The sequence below is a fragment of the Ornithorhynchus anatinus genome, chromosome 18 (assembly GCF_004115215.2).
Source record: "Ornithorhynchus anatinus isolate Pmale09 chromosome 18, mOrnAna1.pri.v4, whole genome shotgun sequence".
NCBI lineage: Eukaryota > Metazoa > Chordata > Mammalia > Monotremata > Ornithorhynchidae > Ornithorhynchus > Ornithorhynchus anatinus.
The window spans coordinates 3,770,457-3,793,157 of NC_041745.1; the positions used below are offsets into that span (position 1 = coordinate 3,770,457).

General features: G+C 45.8%; 1 protein-coding gene across 9 annotated transcripts in view; it reads right to left on the reverse strand.

Moving 5' to 3' along the window:
- The window catches only part of ST3GAL3 (ST3 beta-galactoside alpha-2,3-sialyltransferase 3), a 216,366-nt gene that overhangs the window by 119,666 nt on the left and 73,999 nt on the right, over positions 1–22,701 (reverse strand). For 5 of the 9 annotated variants that reach the window (XM_029083372.2, XM_029083371.2, XM_029083375.2 and 2 more), the window contains exons 3-4: positions 19,667–19,714; positions 15,906–16,040 (exon numbers count right to left, since the gene is read on the reverse strand). The exons of 2 other annotated variants lie outside the window; for them this stretch is intronic. In XM_029083372.2, the coding sequence (XP_028939205.1) occupies positions 15,906–16,040; positions 19,667–19,714 (183 nt within the window). The remainder of the gene's footprint in view (positions 1–15,905; positions 16,041–19,666; positions 19,715–22,701) is intronic. 2 more of the 9 variants (XM_029083378.2, XM_029083376.2) reach the window with 1 other exon arrangement.

Below are 22,701 nucleotides of genomic sequence, written 5' to 3' on the forward strand. Positions count from 1 at the left end.
ACGTCCCCTCAAAACTTCTTCGAGCTCCAGTTCATGTCCCATATGGAGCTCAAGGTCTTAATTCTCATTTTACAGAGGAGGTACCTGAGGCACAGAGCATCGACTTGCCCAAGGCCCTACAGCTGACAACTGACAGAGCTGGGATTAGAACTCAGGTCCTCTGACTCCCAGGCCTAGGCTCTTTCCACTAGGCCACGCTGCTTGCCTTATTTGAAACTCCTCTGCCAATGGAGATTCCTTTCCTATAAGTGAAGCTGGTGATATAGATGGGGACACATCCTGGAATCCAGATGGCAAACTGTACACAAACAGGCTGTGTGTGGGTGGAATGGAGGGCGGAGGAACCCGGAGAGGCAAGAGCCGCCGCGACAAGAAGGAAAAGATCCAAAAGAACAATCGGTATTTCAACGCGTGACAAATGAAGGAAACTGAAACAAACATTTGTTTGAAATGTAAAATGTTAACTAATCCCTTTTTAAGAACTTCAACTTCATGTTTCAATTTGTCCGTAACACACCACATCGCTGAAAATTTCCGATCTGAGAGGCAGTGTGGCCAGAGGACCTGGGTTCTAATCCTGGCTCTGCCACTTACCTGCTGTGTGACCTTGGGCAAGTCACTTCACTTCTCAGTAAAATAGGGATTAATTCCTCCTCCCTCCGAATTAGACGCTCCATATAGCACAGGGATTGTGTCCAACCTGATGCTCTTGTATCTTCCCCAGTGCTTAGGACAGTGCTTCGGAACATAGTAAGCACCTAACAAAATCCGTTAAAAAAAATAATGATTTCTCCTCAGTGGATCAACAGTTTTTACTGAGCACCTTGTGCGCAGAGCACTGTACTAAGTACTTGGGACAGTATGATATGAATTTTCCAACCTCAACATTTTTCTTGAAGAGCCAGTATCCACTTTCATAATGTTAACCACCTCCTGGGATTCTCCAAAGGGAGTTGATGAAATTCTGACAGTTCGCGGGTGTCACAGTTGTCACGTCCCCCTACGTAGAGCCCCGGGTGGCAGGAAGCTACAGCAATGTAGGGACCCTCATCCGGTTCCCATTGTCAGAGAAGTCTCAAGAGTGTTTCCTTAGCAGGGACTGGTCGTGAGGTGAGACGAGGCTACAAGAGCAGGAGCAGCAGAGAAGCAGGCAGGTTTCATGAGGTGTAGGAGTCTTCCCTTCTACCAGGGGGACCCAAAAAGCCACAGTTCACTCACAAGTGTTTGGCGCCCACAAGAAAGATGGATAAGCCAGGGGGGCCTGATCTGACAAAAAGACACCACTTTGTGAGAAATGAGACAGATTGGAAACACAGAGCTTTCTGAGAGAATTAGAGAGTAGACATAAACCCCAGGAACAACCAGATTCAAGAACATTTTCTACAGCAAAACCTCCGACTGTTGCATAGATGGAATAATGCCTAAAAATGTCATTAGTCAAGTCTAGTCATAGGCAAATTGAATGAAGAAACATTCAGCCAGAGGTGTCACGCCAAGCATCTTGAAACTCACCAATGGCCAAACAAAAGACTTATCCGCTGCACTGAAAACTGGTGGGAGGGAAGGGGGACAGTCTCCTGGAGAAGAAAACACCCCTGGAGGCAAAGGATAGAAGCTGAGATGGGGCTGATTATTTTGAAACAGACTTCATTCTGCCTGCAGGAAAAGAGGCAAAGCCACAACAGACTGGTCTTGCAAGTTGTTTTCCCATCTGCTGTTCAGAACACAGATGACATGAGTGCTAGTGTGGAAAAGTATTCAGGGGTGGAGAACCCAATTTGTTAATTATCCCAACCCTTTCTTCAACTCCTTTGTCCATTTCCCTGCTCATTAGCAAGGAGAGGGAGGAGGAGAAACCAATTCATTCATTTATAAATTGATTCTAGCATTTTTATCAATCAATGCCTATATCAGTCAACTCTGCACTGAACTGTCTGGAAACTTTTCTCAATGAAAGAATAAGAAGAAGCGCACAACCTGAGTGAGCCTCAGTTGTGTGGGTGTGTGCATGTGCTTGAGTTCGGGGATTGTGGTGTTTTCCACAGTATTCAGAATAAATTCCCTATTTGGTGTTGATGTCCACTTTTTTTTTTATGGTATTTGTAAAGCTCTTACTGTGTACCAAGCATCGTACTAAGTGCTGGGATAGATATGAGCTAATCAGATTGGACACAGTCCATGTCCCACATGAGGTTCACAATCTTAATCCCCATTTTACAAATGAGGTAACTGAGGCAGAGAAAAGTTAAATGACTTGCCCAAAGTCACCCAGCAGACAAGTGGCAAAGCCGGGATTAGAACCCAGGTCCTCTGACACCCAGGCCTGTGCTCTTTTCACTAGGCTGTGCTGCTTCTTAACTTTTAACTAGTAGTTTAAATGGAAAATTTAATACGTGCTTATCTGTGTGGTCTGACAGTTATCTGGTTTAAGCTCACAGAGAACGAAGTTATTCCCCATTCATCTGAAGGGCAGAATGAATGGGTAAACGAAATAGCGAAAGCTGGACACAGACCCTTTAATCGTCTTATTCTAGGTCCCCCAATCAACTAACAAATAAAAAATATGAAAAAAAATTGTTTTTTCTTTCTTCCTCCCCCACCGCTCAATATGTTCGCTGAGTGCTAACTGGGCACTTGGCGTTGTCAAAAGCACTGTGAGGAGATGCTCACAGAACTCCCTTGTGATCCAGCCCGCGAGGGGCCTTCAGTCAAATAGTGGAGGCAGGGCAAATACATTCATAAGCCAAAATAAAGAAAAGACATAGAAAACCAAAAAAAGCCAAGGCATTTAATACATAAGCACTCACGACTTGTAAAAATACAAAAGCCAAATACCAAAACAAACATTTTCCAAGGTATTCACAAGTGGTAAAACATCACAACGTATCCACCTGCATTCTCATCCACCTTTCAAAAATAAAAAATAAAACTGAACCAGTCACAGATAATGCGTTATGGAAAATCCAGGCTTAAATAGGAGTTGTGCATTAAATTCCTCTGACCTAAAAGAACTTCTGTTCTCTGCGAATGAAAACCGTGAAGAAAGCCCAGATTTGAATCAGAATCTCATAAGAGCCAATGATTCAATAAGGAATCAAAAGAGAATGCCAGAAACAGAAACTCAGCCAAATATAGCAAACTTTATAAATGATTCACAGCCTATGCCAAGTTAATGCTGGCACAAAACTGGGCCCGTCGCCCAAGCGTCCAACGGTACCCAATAACCAGCTGCTGGTCAATGAAGGAGAAATGTTTAGTCTAAAGGCCTCGGATATCGGCTAGACCACCCAAACAGAAAGTATCAGCCAGAACAGAGTACATGGAAGATTAAAATTCATATAGGTGTATTTCACACTTGGGTATCCCATATTCCAGATATGTATGTATGGACTGAGTGCTTTGTGTCTGCGAAGATACTTGGCACTCGGTTCATGTTCTGCTCTTATGCATACCACGTAATATTTATTTATAGTTCTGTTTTTAAAGCTTGTTTCTTCCAAGGAGCTTAAAGTGCTTTACATGCATTAAGTCATTAACCCTTCCAGTACCATAGATAGTCCACTCTGAATGCTACAGAGTTAAAAATGAAGTCTGCTTCCAGAGGAATTTATAAGAGACCAAGCAAAATCCCAAGGGATCAAAGACTCCGCTTGGGGGGAAGGATCGTCAGGAGAAGGTCACACTGTAAAATGTGAGTGATACCGAGGAAACGTGTTCAGTCATTAAAATTCTGCTTGTGGAGAGAACTCCCCAAACAACCCTTTATATCACTGGTTAGTGCTTTAAAATAAGGCACGAGGATGAAATACCATATTGAGACACTTTCTCCACATGGATAATTTAAAGTTCTATCCTAATGCTACAACAGAGCTCTGCTGACTGCTAAACGTCAAGAAGAAATATAGCAAGGCTCTACGGAGGGAATTTGCTCTGTAAAATGCATGTCGGAACAAGTAATGAAAAGGTTTACTGTCAGTAAAGACCAAATTATTGACAATTTACTGCAGAGAGGAGCCCCCAAATCCTGAGCTTCCTGCAGGTGAGAGGAATTAACCACAAAGCAATTAAAGCCAAGTGGAAGAAAATAAGAGTTACATGTGTGGAAAAATATTAAAAACTTACTGCAACACAAGCCACAAAATAAGGCATTAGACACGTTTGGGTTTCCAGTTCCAACCCAATCTTTCTTAGAAAGAAGTCCTAGTCGACCTTCAGTCATATCAGCAGTTTTACACCGAGAATCAGGCGCATAACCAGAAATCTGTGCTCGAGGAGATCATTCCGCCATATGGTAAGAACTCTACATCAATTGTCTTTACAACTGGCAGCAAGTGCAAAAGGTGGTTAACAGGAACAGTGGTAGATGAGTTGAGATCTGCCCTGGCAAAGACAGGGAAAAGGCAGATCCAGAGATTCACAACAGGGGCACGGGCCAGCAGGAACATCCGAGGCCGATCTCCAAAGCCAAGGGTCTCCTTAGCTCCACAGGGAGTCGGGGAAAGGCAGAGCGTTCAGCGCTTCCCGTAATCGGTGTCTCGCCAGCCCTCTTGCCTCTCCTCGGGGCCAGCTCTCTCTAGCCGTTACCCCTTCCGTGGTTTCCCCCACCTCTCCACAGTTCGTTGGATGGAGAAGCCAATAGACCGGTGAGTAGCCTGAGTTGTATTCTGATTGTCTGCATTCTGTCTAATCAGATCGATCACCCCATCTGTATGGTGACCAGATTCCTCTCTAAGCATACTGTTGCCGCCATTAGAGGCAGATCACTGGGCAAGATGAACTACTGATCTGCCCAAACAATGGCCTTGTTTATGTTCCATAGGGTGATTGTTATCAAAATGATTGGCCTGAGCTGTCATACACTTGGATTCCTGAAAGAGCCGGCCTGCCTACTTCCAGTCTCTAATCTACTCCCATCCAGTCTATACACTGCATCTACAATCACTTTTTACTCCCCTTTTCCCTGGGTGCCTCAGTGGTACACCACAATGTAGCTCAAAGAAGTTACAGCACCTCCCCATGAGTTTTAGGGTGAGCCACTTTTGCTGTGTCCAAGAATTTTTGATACACAGGGGACGACCTGCTAGTCAACCTCGATTTTGCAGTCACTGAGGAGTACGAGAGACTCTTCAGGGAGCTCTGTTCCTTCCGTGTTACCAAAAGCCCTCAAACTCGGCTCGATTAAAGTTCCAAGCCTTTCATCGATGGCGTATTTCGGGCCCCGGCCAGCAAGAGTGCCGGCTCTGTCCCTCCCCCGCCTCTCTCTCCTTGGCAGGAAACATGCGGACACTCACCCTCCCCCCCGTGGGGCACCCTGTCTCCAACCTGTTCCAAACAGATCGCCTGGACTGCTCGAGGATAAAGGGAAATGGCAGCACGAACCAGGGCCTCCCGGGGCCCGGCCCCTTGCCCGGAGCCACCCTCCAGCCCACGAACCTCAAAGTCCCCCCTGATTCCAACCCTCACTTTGTTGTCAACCGAAGGCAGTGTGGGTGGGAAGGGAAAGTCCCCAGACGCCCAGGTTTGCAATGGCTCCCGGGAATGGGCCCCACGGGGCATTTCAGCTGCTACAGCCATGGCTGGCAGTTCCACAATGAGTCTCCCAGCCGCAGCACCTTCTGTTGCTGCTCTAGAGTAGCTTTGGAGGTATTGAATCGACTCTGGTTCCAGGGAGTGCAGCTACCTAAAACCAAGAGGATGTCCAACTCTGACAGCCAGACAAGAGTCCCAGGAAAAAGGAAGGAACTAAAAATTACCCTTGGTTCCCCACACCGTGCTCAAGTTCTGCCAGGCCTTCCCAGAATAGTGGGAATTAAGCATGACTGAAGGAGGGAGAAATGCCAATATGAGGAGATGAAGCCAGTGGGCCAGTCTGGAAATGAATCCAGGAATCCTGACTTCCAATCTGGTGTACCGTCCAACAGAGCAGGGCCTCTTAAAACCTTGTCATCACCCAACTTCCCCATCAACAGCCACCTGCCCCGTGCCCCACATCAGCTCGCCACCAAAAACATGGACATCCACATGTCTTGCAGGCGCGGCCAACACCAACAGAATCCTACATCTCCTACCTCCCTTTAGGACGCAAGGAAAAAGGAGCGGAGGGAAGGGGGAGGCCGATTCATTCTGCAGCTGCTTGGAGTTCTGGAGGCCCAATCCTCAGTGGCCCTTCGCGAACTCCCATGCTCCCCCAGTTTCAGAAACGACGAACTGAAGTTAATCTTGCAACAGCTGGGCTGAAAATCCTAAAGCTTAAGGAGATGGAGAGGAGGAGAAAAAGAAAAAAGCGAGAGAGAAGGAACCAAAGAATGGGGGAGCAGCAGCCACAGAAATTTGGAGACCAGAGCCCAGCCCTGTTTTTCCATTTTCTTCAGGGACTGTCAGCAGCCAGAGGATAAATTACAAAGGAGAAAAGTAAGAAAACAAAGAGCAGAAGAGCAAGGAAAGGAACTAGAAAGGGAAGTGGCGGGCAAAAAGAGGAGGGAAATGGAAATAAAGGGATAGGGCTTGTTTCAGCTAACTGAACAGCACAAGGAAGGAAAAGAGAACAAAGGAGGAAAGAAAATTGGTCTCCTCAAAGTTGATATTGAAAGGAGGAAGGGAGGGAGCCAGGACTGTTCAGAGCAAGGTTTGTGGCCAGAATAAGATTTGTAGGTTGTCCCCACAGAGAGAATGTGGTGGGTACTTTGATTATACCATCACTTAGCATCTTAACAAAAGCTGTGATTCAAATGTCAGGCTCCAAAGAATCTGACCTGAGTCTATGATCTGGAGCTGCTCATGACTATTTGGGGAAGCGAGGAGAGGAGAAAAATGGAAGGGACAACTGGAAAGAATTTAGGGTAATACCACGAAGTAGGCCATGGCTGCCAACTTCTCAGAGATGAGACGGTATCAGTTTAAAGATGTGGCTCTGCTTTATTTCAGCCAGTGAATGGGGATTTGTTGTGGACAAGGGTTAAACACCCCCCAAGGATGTTTTGTTTGCGGGTTGGGGAGGGTTTGGGTAAGAACAGAGGGCAACCCACAAGGGATTTTAAATGTGCGTCAAAAAGGCATGGAAGTTTTGAAAGCAACATGGTAGGTATCCTCTTTTAGATGTGGAGAACAAGGGCATGGAAGCACTTGAGAGGCAAAGTGTGATAAAATGAAATGACTGTGGGAGGATGTTCAAGTGTATGTGGAATACCAGGAAGTAGATAGAGCACAGTGAGGAGGGAAGAAGGGAGAGGGAACAGGAGAAGAGTGTCGCCTAGTAGAAAGATCATGGGCCTGAGAGCCAGAGAACCACTGTGGGCAGGGAATGTGTCTGTTTATTGTTATACTGTACTCTCCCAAGTGCTCAGTACAGTGCTCTGCACACAGTAAGTGCTCAATAAATACAACTGAATGAATGAATGAACCTGGGTTCTAACCCTGGCTCAGTGACTTGTCTACTGTATGACCTTGGACAAATCACTCTTTCCTATGCCTAAACTTCCTCATCTGTAAAATAGAGGTTACGTATCTGTTCTCCCTCCCCCTTGGACTGTGGGTTCCATGTGAGATAGGGACTGCGTCCGATCAGATTATCATGTCTCTATCCTAGTATTTGATACAGTGTTCAGCACAAAGTACACGCATAACAAATACTGCCATTATCATTATTATTAGAGGAGAAGAGAGGCAGAACAGAAGAAAAGGGGGAGGTGGAATTGGAGAAGAGTTAGGAACCTAAAAACCCAAGAAATAAAGATTCTGGAAAAAGAAAGAGATGACATCAAAATCTACTAAGGAAGACAAGTCAGGATGGAATGGGAATGAATGAAATAACTCTCAAAAAAAACAAACAACAGAAGGGAAGAATGATTTTTAGAAAATGGAAGGAAAAAAGAGAAAGGAAAAAAACCGACTAGAGATAATAATAATAATAATGTTGGTATTTGTTAAGCGCTTACTATGTGCCGAGCACTGTTCTAAGCGCTGGGGTAGACATAGGGGAATCAGGTTGTCCCACGTGGGGCTCACAATCTTAATCCCCATTTTACAGGTGAGGGAACTGAGGCACAGAGAAGTTAAGTGACTTGCCCACAGTCACACAGCCGACAAGTGGCAGAGCTGGGATTCGAACTCATGAGCCCTGACTCCAAAGCCCGTGCTCTTTCCACTGAGCCACGAGAGATCTAACGAAAGGGAAAAGAGAAGGTAAAATGAAAGGAGAAAAAGCAGGTTGAGTTGGGGAAATAAAACATGGACAAATGGAGTAACAAGAAACTGAACCATTCTCCCACTCATCTGCTTAGGAAAAAAGTTCACTACGGAGGCTGAACACCAGCAGGGAAGGAAAGAGAAGAGAAGTCAGTGCTTAGAACAATGCTTGACACTAGTAAGCACTTAACCAAAACCATTTGAAAAAAAGAAGGAAGGGGAGCAACAAAAGTACAGATGGAAGGAAAGGGGGAAAAATGAAATCACTGGATACCCTAGGAGGAAGAGAAAGGAGATGGCAGAGGGAGCACTCGAAGGTAAGGATGGGCACTGCCAAGGGAAGAAAAGAATTATTAAAATGAATTAGGAAGGAGGGTGGAAGGAGGAAGGGTGATGTAAGACTCTAAGGTCCTGGTGGGCAGGAAACATATCTATCAATTTTTTTGTATTGTATTCTCTCTAGCGCTTACTACAGTGTGCACAGAGAAAGTGCCTCATAAATACCACTGATTGATGTAATAATAATAATAATTATGGTATTTGTTAAGCAGTTACTATGTACCAGGCACTCTATTAAACACTGGTGGAGACAAGCAACTCGGATTGGACACTGTCCCTGTCCCTCATGGGGCTCACAGTCTCAATCCCCATTTTACAGATGAGGTAACTGAGGCACTGAGAAGGGAAGTGACTTGCCCAAGGTCACACTGCAGACAATGGCAGAGCAGGGATTAGAACTCATGACTTTCTGACTCCCAGGACCGGGCTACATCCACTACACCATACCGCTTCTCTGTAGGCAGGCACTCCTAAAATAAAACTGACAGAACGATTAGAAGTTAGAGGGAGAGGGCACAGAATGACCATCCTGAGGTAAGGACAAAAAGGGAGTTTTGGAGGCACGGAAGGGTGCAAAGTAGAATTTTATAAGAAACTGACAGAGGCGCTCAATAGGCTTTTAGCTAGGAGTTTTAATGAACTCTGGAGATCAGGTAAGATGATGAAGCTGATCAGACAAGAAATTATCACAAGGAAGGAAACAAGGAGGACAGAGCGATCAGACTGTTGAACACAAACAATAAGGGTTCTAGGGCAGCATTACTAAGGAGGTTGGAGACGGTGATGACAGACGGCATACAGCTTGTGGGGAAGTGTGGCAAAAGGAAGTGCCTAAGGCACTTTAGACACATTTCTGCACATATGAAGGAAGGGGCTAGCACTAGACCAGGAGGCCTTCAAAGGCTATGACTTACTGATGAAGGAACCAAAACTTTACAGGATCCCCGGTTGGTTTATAAAATACTTAAGATCGATGTACAGAACACTGGATCCCGGCTCTGCCACTTGTCAGCTTTGTGACTCTGGGCAAGTCACTTAACTTCTCTGTGCCTCAGTTACCTCATCTGTAAAATGGAGACTAAGACTGAGCCCCACGTGGGACAAGCTGATAACCCTGTATCTCTCTCAGTGCTTAGAACAGTGCTTGGCACACAATAAGCGCTTAACAAATACTATCATCATCATTATTATTATTACTAGTATCATGAGTCCAATCACATGTGAAGACATGGATGGGACGGTCATGTGGAGAACGTCTCGCCAACATTTGAAGGATAAGGACTTCAGTGTCGCTTCCCGGCATTTGAGGAAATGAACTCATGACAGGCAAGATGAGTAAAGAGATGGTATGACAGTAGAGTGAGGAGGGGGTTATAGAAAAGACAAATGGGATAAAAACGGAGAAAGGACTAGTCGGAATTCTAGGGAACGAGATGATGTAAAGAACTGAGAAGCAAAACCAGAGGGGTCTGGAAAGAAGGGTAAGACTACAGAGATTAGAAAATCTCATTACAGAAGGGAGTGAACCTAACGATTTCTGATGGTAATGTTATTTTAAAGGTGAGCTCTGGGTGCGAAGTGCCAGACAACTATTTTTGTTCTGTTATTGCTGAGGGCCTTCTTTTATGCACTGTGGGGACACTGGATCTATTTTAATTTTGCTAAAAGTGAAGTCATTTACTTTGGAAAGAGGGTGTTAGCAATGATCATGGGGCGGGGCGGGGGGGGGGGGGTGTCTTATGGTTTAATTATGTGTTAACTTTTGGAATGCAAGAAATAACGAGGAAAGAGACCAGAATCCTATCCCTCATCTCCCACAGTTGGAAAAATGGTTGGAAGGTTCTTCTCAGTTAAAATCAAACGGGGGGAGGGGACTAGAGAGTTGGCACAGGTTTGGTAAAGAGGTGGGGAAAGGAATAATTTGTTGGGAATGAAGAAAACAAATTTAGAATGCAAAGAAAGTAAAATGTACATATAAGGAAATCCTGAAGAAGTTCAAATTTAGGGAGATACTGAAGAAAAAATGACTGATGGAAAATCTAAATGAAATGAAATTATGAGGGGAACCCCAAAGTAGCGTGTAGTTCAAGATGCAGAGGAAACAGAGCTAAGTGAATGTAAAATGTGGAGACAAAGACAAAGGATGTTGAAAAGGAAACAATAACATTTTGATTAGTTGCGCAACGAGAGAAGAAATAAAGAAATGGGGACTTTTGTGTTCAAAGGAAGACTCTAAGACTGAGAGAAAAACCCAAAGAGAGAAGGGAAAAGATGCCTCTGCCTCCCTCTCAATCAAGTAGGACTCCAGGGGCAAAAGATGGACTTGTTATCTCAGTGAAGAGGGCAAGTTATCAACATCATTAGCAGCCTTTCCTGAGCTGATGCTGGGGACAGAGCTGTATATAAGGAGTATGGGCAACAGATGAACAAGGGGTCTTCTTAGTGTCACTTTCAAAAATAATACCAATGATGGTATTTGTTAAGTGCTTACTATGTGCCAAGCACTGTACTAAGCGCCAGGGTAGATACAAGGCAATCAGGTTGTCCCATGTGGGGCTCACAGTCTTAATCCCCATTTTAAAGATGAAGTAACTGAGGCACAGAAAAGTTAAGTGAGTTGCCCAAAGTCACACAGCTGCTGAGTGGTGGAGCCGGGATTAGAACCCACGACCTCTGACTCCTAAGCCCGGGCTCTTTCCACAAAGCCACGCTGCTTCTCATCAGCTTACTCATCAAGGCTTACTCAACAGCAAACACCTCTTATCTGTAAACTAATTTCTTTCCAACATGTCCCAGTGAAGAGCAAAAGCGGTAACCATGCTTTGTGTTTCTGGGTTAAAGGCACAGCCGCTTTGCATTGCTATTAATATGCATGTTTTAGCGTGCTTTTCCCTTCCAAATTTTTTATGGTACTTAAGCGCTTACTATGTGCCAGGTACTGTACTAAGCGCTGATGAGCCGATGCAAGCTAATCAGGTTGGGCCCAATCCATGCCCCACATGGGCTCACAGTCTTAATCCCCATTTTACAGATGAGGTAACTGAGGCTCAGAGAAGTCAAGTGACTTGTCCATGGTCACACATCAGATAGGAGGGGTAGCCGGAATTAGAACCCAAGTCCTTCTGACTCTTGGGCCCGTACTCCATCCACTAGGCTCTGTTGTTTCTCTATTGGGAGGGATCTGCTCTTTCTGTAAATTCTCATGTTACTTAAGAATCTCGAAATCCTCCTTTCTGGGCATTTTTTTCTCCTCTACAGTAAATGACCCACCTTCAGCGTCTGTGGTAGGCAGAGTGTCAGTGTGGTAGGCCACAACTCGTTCCTGAAGAACTGTGTCTGAAGGAGAAATGTTGCAAGTCAAGGTTTCCTGAACTGATGATCTGCACACTACAACCTACAACGGCGATAAAAAGATTAGCAATCTGACACGAGATCTAGCAACACTCACTAATTAATCCAGAAGCACCATGGCCTAGCCCGGAAATCAGAGGACCTGGGTTCTAATCTGCCAACTGTCTGTGTGTGCGACCTTGGAAAGTAACTTCACTTCTCTGTGCCTCAGTTACCTCTTCTGTAAAATGGGGATTAAAACTGAGCCCCATGCGGGACATGGAAGTAGTGTGACCTAGTGTAGCCAGGGGACCTGAGTTCTAATCCAGGCTCTGCTGTGTGACCCTGGGCCAGTCACTTCATAGTGCCTCAGTTTCCTCATCTGTAAAATGGGGATTAAAAACCCCTTCACCCTCCTACTTAGACTATGAGCCTCATGTGGGACAGGGACTGTGTCCTAACCAATTAACTTGTATCTCCTCCAGTGCTTAGAACACTGCTTGACACACAGTAAGCACTTAACAAATATAATGGTTATTAATTATTATTACCTAGCCCAGTGCTTAGTACAGTGCCTGGCACATAGCAAGTATTAACAATACCATTAAAAATGAGAAGCAGGGAGACAATCTCCCTGATGCCGTCCTTCAAAGGGGTCACCGGCAAGAGCAATGCCCTGCGAGGGTTCTTTCCAAACCGAGAGTTTGAAAGACGGCTGGTTTTATCTAGAGAAAAAAAGCAGCTGAGTGAATCACAAGATGATTGAGCTTGATCAAAACCCACAAGAACCTCAAGGAATCTGGAGGAAAAAGTCTAGACTTTCCATGGGAAATACGTTTCAAGAGGAAAAAGAAAAATTGCCTTCCCTGAACTGCCTGTGCCCCCTATTCTATTAGGAGACTATCTGCCTTAATCCGCATACATACTGCTGGGGAGCAGTAAATCATTCCTTCACTCTATGCTAAGTAGGCAAACTTAACCGAGTCTTAGTGGCTATTTCTGTTTTCTCTGTTTCCGAAGTTGTATCGGTTTTCCCAATAAAAGTCAGAAACAGTACCGAGCAACGTTCCTGAGGTCCATACGACCCAGAGCACGGATTTGAGCGTATTTTGGGGGACGCTCCCTCAGCCCCAGGACAGCGCTGAAACCCCTCCTCCTGCGGAGATCTCTCTGGCCCTGCAGGAGCAGAAATGCTCTGGGGTCGAGGAAGGCTGGGGTGGCTGGGGCAGGTTGAGGAAGTAGCAGTAACACAGGAGTCCTTTCTGGGGCCAAGTAACTTTAAGGGCTTCCCCCAGCTCTCAAGCAACACTGCCCACCTTGACCCTCTAGCTTGGTAATGCTGCCCACTTCTGTTCCCTGCACTAAAACAATGTAATAATAATGTTGGAGTTTATTAAGCACTTACTTATGTGCTGGGCACTGTTAAATCCTGGGGCACCTACCGGTTAATTAGATTGGTCCTTGGGGGCTCCCAATCACTCAATCAATAGTATGAATGGTACTTCTCCTGCCCTTACCGTGCTAAGTGCTGGGATAGGTACGGGAGAGGGGAAGGGAATGACAATTCTGAACGCTCTGGCTAAAGGGCCCAAGGAAAGTCGGCTGCGGGCAGCTAAAACGTGACAGATGCTGGCCGAAATTCAACCGGCTCCCACAGTTTACAGGTCTTGAAAATAAATCATGAGGCAAATTGAATTAATCAAAGATGAACTAAAATAGGAAAAGCAGCTTTACAAAATAAACACCCCAAAATTCACTCGACTAAATAAAGCCAGCTGACCCTGAACATGAAATGCCTCTGGGAATAAAGAGCCATCTGTGAAAAGAGGAAACCCAAAATATCCAGAGGACAGAGCTAACCGACTTAGTGCAATGTGGATAATTTTAAACTCTCCCATTTCCTTTCCCAATATTCTGGGCTGCTACCAAAGGCACCTTTCCCTTTGGTTTTTCCTCCTCAACACTTCCCGGACCCCATCCTTCTGATCCACCCAAATGGCCACCCTGCCTGATTTTTTTAAAATGGTATTTGTTAAGTGCTTATTACATGCCAGCACTGTACTAAGCACTGGGGTAGATACAAGCTAATCAGGTTGGACAGGGACTCTGTCCCACTTGGGGTTCACAGTCTTAATCCCCAGTTTATAGATGAGGTAACTGAGGCACAGAGAATTGAAGCTTCTTGCCCAAGACCACAAAGCAGAACTGTGCCTCAGTTCTGTCAGCTGTAAAATGGGGATTCAATACCTGTTCTCACTCCCCCTTAGATTGCAAGTCTTGTGTGGGACAGGGATGCTGATCTGATTGTATTTACCCAGGCGCTTAGCACAACGCTTGGCAACAGAGTAAGCGCTTAACAAACACCCCGATTATGACGGTACCGTTGAAGGGCAGGATCAAGTCTCATTATACAAGTCTCTGTGAAAGCTGGTACCCCTAGTAAGAGTTCAATATGCCCAATATTGGGGGGTTTTCAGCTTTGAAAAGAAGTTGCTTAGTGACAGAAAAATATTTTTGTCTGAACTTCCTCCGGTTTGCTTTGGTAATGGAATTTGGGGGACCTGTCAGGGCAGAACATCCTTTGACCAATCGCTTGCAAATCCAAAGGAAAGGTTGATGTTACATGAGGCAGCTTCACCCCAGTTCAAGGCTTGGCTACGCATGAAATACAGCACAGGCATCTAGTGACTAACACACTCACCAGTCGTGTCTTTGTTGCTCTTCCTACCACCACTAATTGCCTCCCCTCCTCCTCGGATTATCGACTTGGATTATAAACTCCTTGAGGGCAGGGCACTTTACCTCCATTGCACTTTCCCAGGTATTTAGTATGGTGCTCTGCCCACAGTGGGACCTTAATCATTTCTGCTGATTGGGTGACCAAACTGATGCTCCAGGTCCTCCCCCGACTCCACACGCTCCCCTCCCTTTACCCTTTCAAAATGCTCCATCCCTGCCAGGAGAAGCAGGAGAGGGAGCAAGAGACAGAATCTGTTTCCTCTAAGCACTTGAAATTCACCCCACCCTCAGCCTCAAAGCACCTAAGGACCTAGCCATAATTTATCTTAATGTCTGTCTCCACCTTCAGTCTGTAAGCTTCTTGTGGACAGGGAGGGTGCCTACCAACTCTGATGCAGTTTACTTTCCAAGAGCGTTGTAAAGTGTTCTGCACACTGTAAGCGCTCAGTAAATATCGCTGATTGATGGACGGAGTGCTCAGATAGGAGAGGGATGGGTGCAGGGAACAGGGACCTGACACCATCCTTAGCCCCTCCCACCCCCACAAATGCCCCCCTACCCCTTATTCGACATGTAAAAATCAATGCCCAAGATGTTCTTTATTGGGGAGCTTTAATTACTGCCCAGATTCCTTCCCCCACCAGCTGTCCTGCGCCGATGCCATCCAGGGAATAGGACAGCAAGTGTGTTTCCAGAGCAAACGTCACCTGGGATGGCCCAGAGGCAAGAATGCCCATCTTCTGCATTCTTCGCTTACCTGAATAAAAGAAACACCAACTCCTAAGCAAACCCCAAACAATGCCTACCGGATTTTCACTGCAGCCTGCTGATGTATTTCTTCAGGCAGGGGGAAGGATCCAACGTGCGTGCTAATTCAAAGCGAACCCTCCCGAAGGGTCGATGGATGAGTTCAGCTGCTGACACAGAGATGCTTCTACCACCTGTCTGCTGTGTGACCATGGGCGAGTCACTTAACTTCTCTGTGCCTCACTTACCTCATCTGTAAAACGGGGATTAAGACGGTGAACCCCATGAGGGGGAGGGACTCTGCCCAACCCAAACTGCTTGAATCCACCCCAGCGCTTAGAACAGTGCCTGACACACAGTAAGCGCTTAAATACCACAGTTATTATTATTATCATATTATTAGTGTACAGAGAGGGGAGCCCCTGTTGCCTCACAAACATTCCAAAGGCAATCAGAAAATTTGAGGATTTGATTTATCCTCACGAGCATCTGACACTTAGGGTGGAGTGCACTTCAAGCTCTATTCTTCATTACGCCGATTAAGCAGCACCTGAAATGACACCTACTCGGGCGGGCGGGGCCTGGAACAGCCACAGGGTCTTTGGAGTCTTTCGGGTTTCTGCCTTTTCCTGAGTCTGCAGCAAGGCACGATGGGATGGACGACGGGAGCGTGAGAGTCACAGTTTTTCTCTCTCTCCTTCCTGTTTGACAAGGAAAGCTAACCCTCAGTTGGGCAGAGGCCACACATCTCAAGGTTCCGTCACAGGCCTAAAATTCCCCAAGGGCTTGAATTTAAAAGCAAGAATCCAGGAATTCCTGACACGTAAGCGCCCAGATGCCAACGAAACCCTCTCCCAGGCTAGGAGGTTGCTTCGGCAGAGGCAACTGGGAAGGGCAAAGCGTTGCAGAAAGATATTCTCAGAGCCCTGAACTCCAAGAGACGGCTGTTCTTGGCAGCTCACACATCTGATGGGCATGAGCAAGTGTCTGCAAACTGCAGCCCAGGGAGATCATCTGTTTATAATCAGCCTGGATTTAACCTTGGTTGCAATTGCATCCCAAACAGCTGCCAAGTGTGCAACAGACTTAATTGTACAGGAGACCTGAGTTTGAGGAAAAAAATCTGAATTCCTCCTGGGGGGGGGGGGCCCTCCTCCTGAACCATAACGACCAAAGTTTCAAAGATAGAAATCAGGAGCATCTTTATTTGCATTGGAGGAAATGAGAATCCCAATTATTGCTCCAATTCGATTTTAAAAGCGGAATCTTGGAGGGGAGGAAGGGGGACCCAAATTTTGAAATCCACTTTTTTTGGAAGTATATGAGCACACAAAAAGAATGTGACAAAAAGGATGCAAGCAGCTCTGAAAGTGCTGGAAGTTGGACACGGCATTCATTGAGAAACCAGAAAATCCAGTTGCTAATTATAAAGATCAATTTGTAGGCCAAAATGATCATCTTCTTTCCTAAAAATCAACCCTACAAGCATCACACTCTTTTAACTCCTTCCAACTGTTTGCATATTAGACATCTTCATGATTAGCTTAAGAGGAAAGCAAGGGGAAATTGATTCAGAACATGAAGAAAACTTCTTTCTGATCAATAACTTGATGACTCCTCCATTCTGCACTTGGTACCAAGACACTGAGCCATTCACAAACTCCTCCTGTCCTATGCTCAGAGTTCACCGACAGCGACCCTCGCTGGAGAACGTAAGCTAGAGTGTCCACTCCTTGTAGGCAGGGAGCGTGTCTCCCAAGTGCTTAGTACAGTGCTCTGCACATAGTAGGTACTCCATAAATACGACTGATTGATGCAAATGCAGCAGCAAGCGGGCTCAGAATGGCCAGGCTGAACGCCCCTGGAGTTAGTAAGCCAGAGTTCTCTGACGGCAAGCTTGGTTGTTAGGCAAGGCCGCGGGTTTAAGAGGTGCTGCTACTGGGCTGACAGAAGACTGGTGCCATGTTGGAAGGCAGCAAACCAACTTTCTCCAACCTGAGGGAGAGCCAAAACCTTTCGGCTGTAAAAGGCAGCGGACTGAATTTCGCTGCCGAGAGGACTTGGACACAACAGGTCTTATTCCCTTCGATGAGGGCGGACTGAAACTGCAAAGGAGGCATGAATTAACCTTGTGTGGAAAACACCATTAGATACAGGATGTGTTACTCGAAGGCTAATTAATGGCTATTCACTGTGCGGTCTTCAGTGGATTCAGGTCCAACTCCCTAGGGAGCCAGGCACGGGGGAGGGCACCTAAGGATCAGTGGTGTTTTGTGTGATATATCTGGGGTGGAGGCAAACACCTGACCACCTGGTTTTATCCAGTTTGCCTACTGATTCAGCCGAGTTCACTGGCCACCTCTGGCCCCAGATTGGTTGGCACCGTGGCCCCCTTGAGTCCAGCAGGTCTGGGGATTGTGGCAAGCAGGGACCATGGGCTTCATCTGCAGCAGGCTTGGGGCTAGTCCGGGGTTGCGGTGGGCAGTCGCCTCCACCTCTTAAATCCCCCATCCGTCTTCGTATTCTTGAGCGTTGTCAGGCAACACTTTTTATGTGGCCCTAACCAAGTTAGTGAATATCACTCCCTGGCCCCCACCGTCCAAGAGAAGCAGTGTGCTCAGTGGATAGAGCACGGACCTGGGAGTCAGGAGGACCTGGGTTCTAATCCAGGCTCACCGCTTGTCTGCTGAGAGATCTTGGGCAAGTCGCTTCACTTCTCAGTGCCTCAGTTACCTCATCTGGGAAATGGCGATTAAGCCTGTGAGCTCCATGTGGGACAGGGACCGTATCCACTCCAGTGCATAATACAGTGCCTGGCACTTAGGGAGCACTTAACAAATACCACAGTTATTATAAATGTAGGTTGCCCCACAGACTATCAATCAATTAAGTGCTTACTCTATGCAAAGCACTGTAATAAGCGCTTGGGAGGCTATAATATAACACTATGATCGACAAATTCCCTGCTCACAATGACTTACAGTCTAGAGGAGCAGGCAAAGATCCGATTCCCTCTGGGGTGATCCAGCTCTGATCCTTAGTGAGGAACAGCGCCAACCATCTTTCATTCCTGCACAACTTTCTTTTCCTCCTTTTCTATAACCAAGCTCCTTGAGCCCTTTGAAAAGTGCTAAATACTTCTCTAATCCCCATTTGTTTCCTCAGACTAGTAACCTATTCTCACGAACTCACCCACCTTTCCTACTGATTCTCTATCACTTACTATCTTCCTCCCACCAATTCATTCACCTGACCACTTTCTCTGAGCTGACTGATCGAGGCTGAGCATCCCCTCCATAATTAAAGTTTTTAAATCCCTTCTCCAGCCTTGGGCTTGGTGCGAGGAGATGTAGCCATTTGCTCACGGAATATAAAACAAACACCCACGGGCCTGGTATTCAGAGGACCCGGGTTCTAATCCCAGTTCCACCACATGCCTGCTGGGTGACTTTGGACAAGTCACTTAACTTCTCTGTGTCTCAGTTTCCTCAACTGTAAAGTGGGAATTCAATATCTGGTCTCCTTCCTACTTAGACTGTGAGCCCTGGGTGGGACAGGGACTATACCTGACCTGATTATCTTGTATCTTCCCCAGCACTTAGAGCTGTGTCTGACACATAGTAAGCGCTTAATTTAGACCACAATTATTACTCATCCAATATCGGAGCTGACTATTACCACTACACCCAACTCATTAAAGCCCATTGACTATAAGTGAGGAAGAACATCTTTCATTGTTCAGTCCTGAAAAGGCGGCCTGAATTTCTCTAGGCAATGGCAACTCACACAGCCACATTCAGGGAGCAGAGGGATTGAGTGTGGGGGGTGGTGGGTGGGGCAGCAAGAGAAATGGAGTAGAGGTGGGAGGTGATATGTGCTTTTCCCCCCGGGACACCCTGAACTCTGCCTCGCTCCATAGAAAAAAATTACAGCTTTTTCTGGAAAGGCAAGGGCATTCCTGTCATCCTGTCATATCCTTTGGGCACATCCCTGGTCCCCCAAGAACTCAACAGCGAGTGCTCTAGAAAAAGTGTTTTTCAGCTGACTCAGAAGAGCTTTATTTCTTCACTCGAATTATGGGAGCTGCAACTCCCCCTGACTCACCGGACTTCATAAGCGATGGGAGAGTGTAATTAGAAATGATATTCTGAGTCTCTCGACAGTATCACAGGCCTTTAAAACCAGAGGGATACTCCCCAGCACAGTTAGGCCACAACCTGCCCTACGTCCAAAGTCCTTCGTTAGGCTCTGCCTTCCAATATGGCTGTCCAGTCCAACTGAAACAAGCCTTTTGCCAAGAGGAGAGAGGAGAGAGGGGAGATTGTACCTGAGCCTAGTGTATGTCCAACGGAGTCAAAGGAAAGAACCACTGAATCTGTAACACAAGAGTACAAGTTCATTTCTTTTTCCTTCTTGTAAATAATGCATGACTACCCCTCCCCGCCCCGTGAAGATGTACATGTGACAAACAGAATGACACACTGAGTACCAGCATTTTAGGGTCCCATCCAGAATCCCGACAAGTGCCATCTTCCATGGGCATGGGCACAGAACCATAAGGCAGAGCGGGTTGGTCATACATACCATTACAAAATGTCGCTCAGACATTGAGAAGTCCTTCCATGGGTACTGGCTGACTAAATGGTTCAGTGGTGTTCCTGAAATTTCCTTTCTTTCAAAAGAAGGTTTTATACATTTTATGTTCTCTTAATAGAAAGATTAATCACCTTAATGAATGCTCACTATGCATATGGAATATTATTATCATCTTATACATATTATGCGCTTACTACATGTCAACAACTGTTCTAAGCACTAGGGCATACAAGTTAATCAGGTTGGACACAGTCCCTGTTCCACACGGGGCTCACAGCCTAAGAAGGAGGGAGTAGGATTGAATCCCCATTTTACAGATGAGGTAACTAAAGCCCAGAGAAGTTAAATGACTTGCCCATGGTCATATAGCTGACAGGTGGTGAAGGTAGGATTAGAACCTGGGTCCTCTGACTCCCAGACCTGTGCTTTCTGCACCCTACTTCTCATTTACTAATACATTTACAGGTGGACTCTCAATTTCACAATAAGAGCCGCTAATGAGATGAAGTGAAAATGCTTTAGTTGGGGCAAAGGCACGGCTAAATTAAGAGCTGCTTCTTTACAATTTCACTTTAGGGAGAGAGAGAGAGACAACAAGGTAGAAACAAGGAGACTAGGGGAGAGAGAGAGAGAGAGAGAGAGAGAGAGAGAGAGAGAGAGAGAGAGAGAGAGAGAGAGAAAAAGGAACAATGATATTATATTCTAAATTGTAAGCTTTTGGGCAGGAAAAGTATCTGTTAATTCTGTTGTAATCTCCCAAGTGCTTAGTACTGTGCTCTCCACATAGTAAATGCTCAATAAATACAACATCTGTAAAATGGGGATTTAGACTGTGAACCTCACGTGGGACAACCGGATCACCTTGTATCCTCTCCAGAGCTTAGAACAGTGCTTTGCACATAGTAAGCGCTTAACAAATGCCATCATTATTATTATTATATTATTCAATTTGAGATCCAGGCACCTCCAGCAGGTCCCAAGCTGATTGAGCCCAGAAACAAAAAAAATATCTCACCAAGGTATATAAACCTCCCATTCCTCTTAATGAGCCTTTTTAAAAGACAAATGATGCCCCCAGAGCACTAAGGAAAAGCTCAAGTATATTCAGGAGGGAAACTCACTCAGAAGGTAGTGCTCGCTTTCTCCCCTCACCCCACCACCACCACCCCAAGCCAATTTGGAAAATGTTACCCAACGGTATTAAATACCCCATTAAAGAGTCATTTTGAATTAAACGGGTAAGAAGGGCCCGCTCTTATTTACTACGAAATTGTCAGAACTGTTTTTTTTTTCTTCCTCTCTAGGGACAATTACTTCTCCCTTATCACATTCGCACTTTTCCACCTTGTTAACACCTCCGGCTTTATCCTTTCCTCCCCAGCACCCCACTCCACTCCCACCCTGAACTAATTCTGCCACAGTTCTCCCAGACTATACTTTTGAACGTCCTTTTTTTATCCCTGCAAAAATGGTAATTTACTGGCAAGTCATTTCAGAGTTCCACCTCATTAGCACACATGTGGGCCGGCTACGTGTCGTACGGCACCAACAATAAACCTCAGTGTCCAGACACGCAATATTCTTTGCTAAATTTCCTGAAGGAAACGCGAAAAACAGTGGAGGGGCAGAGGGTTTCAACACATAGGTGGGTAAAAATTAGGAACGGTGCTTCAGTCTTATTCGCTCTGACAAAAAACAGCAGGATGAAGAGGAATGAGAAGAGGAAGAAATCAGCTGAACCTGAACTTATCCAAGAAAAGTGAAAACCCAACGGACACACAATTACAAAGGAAATGGTTTAAAATCAAGCAAAAATATTGCACGAAATATTTCTAGGCTAAAATCCCCACACTTCAAGAATAAGGAGGGAGTGATGTCCAGTATTTCTGAATAACCCATCACAGATAGGTCCTATGGCAATCGGATGCTTACGGTGGAAAAAAACAGTAGGGGGGTGGTCTGTTGCTGAAATGTACATTCCAAGCACTTAGTACAGTGCTCTCATTAGTAAGCGCTCAATAAATACGATTGAATGAATGAATGAGAAGTGTGTGGGACAGAGAGATGCCTCCTCGGCTCGGCTTTCCTTCAAAGAGGAAACTGCACCCAATTTGTGAAACTGAGAGGAAGACAAACCAGACACCCATCTGCCTCAAACCGTTCTCCTCCAAGCCCTCTGTACCCTTCCCCCAGGACAACTGGGGAAGGTGAGATTGTGAAAAGGTACTGCTGCTCTATCAAAATCAATCAACAGGATGCATTGAACTCCTGTGTGCATCGCCTGGACTAAGCAATGGGGAGAGAACCCTCAAAGAGCTTACTATTACAGCATATGTAATCGCACTTTGTGAAACCCCAAATTCCACTCAGAGCATCAAAGAGCTACGTGATGGGATTTGTCCCCTCTGATTATTATTCAAATATTCTAGGAGCTGTAGAAGAGGTAGCTACATTGCAAACCTAAATAGGGCATTATCCTGGTGGAAAGACCTTTAATAATAATGTTGGTATTTGTTAAGTGCTTACTATGTGCCGAGCACTGTTCTAAGCACTGGGGTAGATACAGGGTAATCAGGTTGTCCCACATGAGGCTCACAGTCTAAGTCCCAGTTTTTTACAGATGAGGGAACTGAGGCACAGAGAAGTTTAGTGATTTGCCCACAGTCACAGAGCTTAACAAGTGGCAGAGCTGGGATTCGAACCCGTGACCTCTGACTCCCAAGCCCGTGCTCTTTTCGCTGAGCCACGCTGCTTTATCATTTTAAC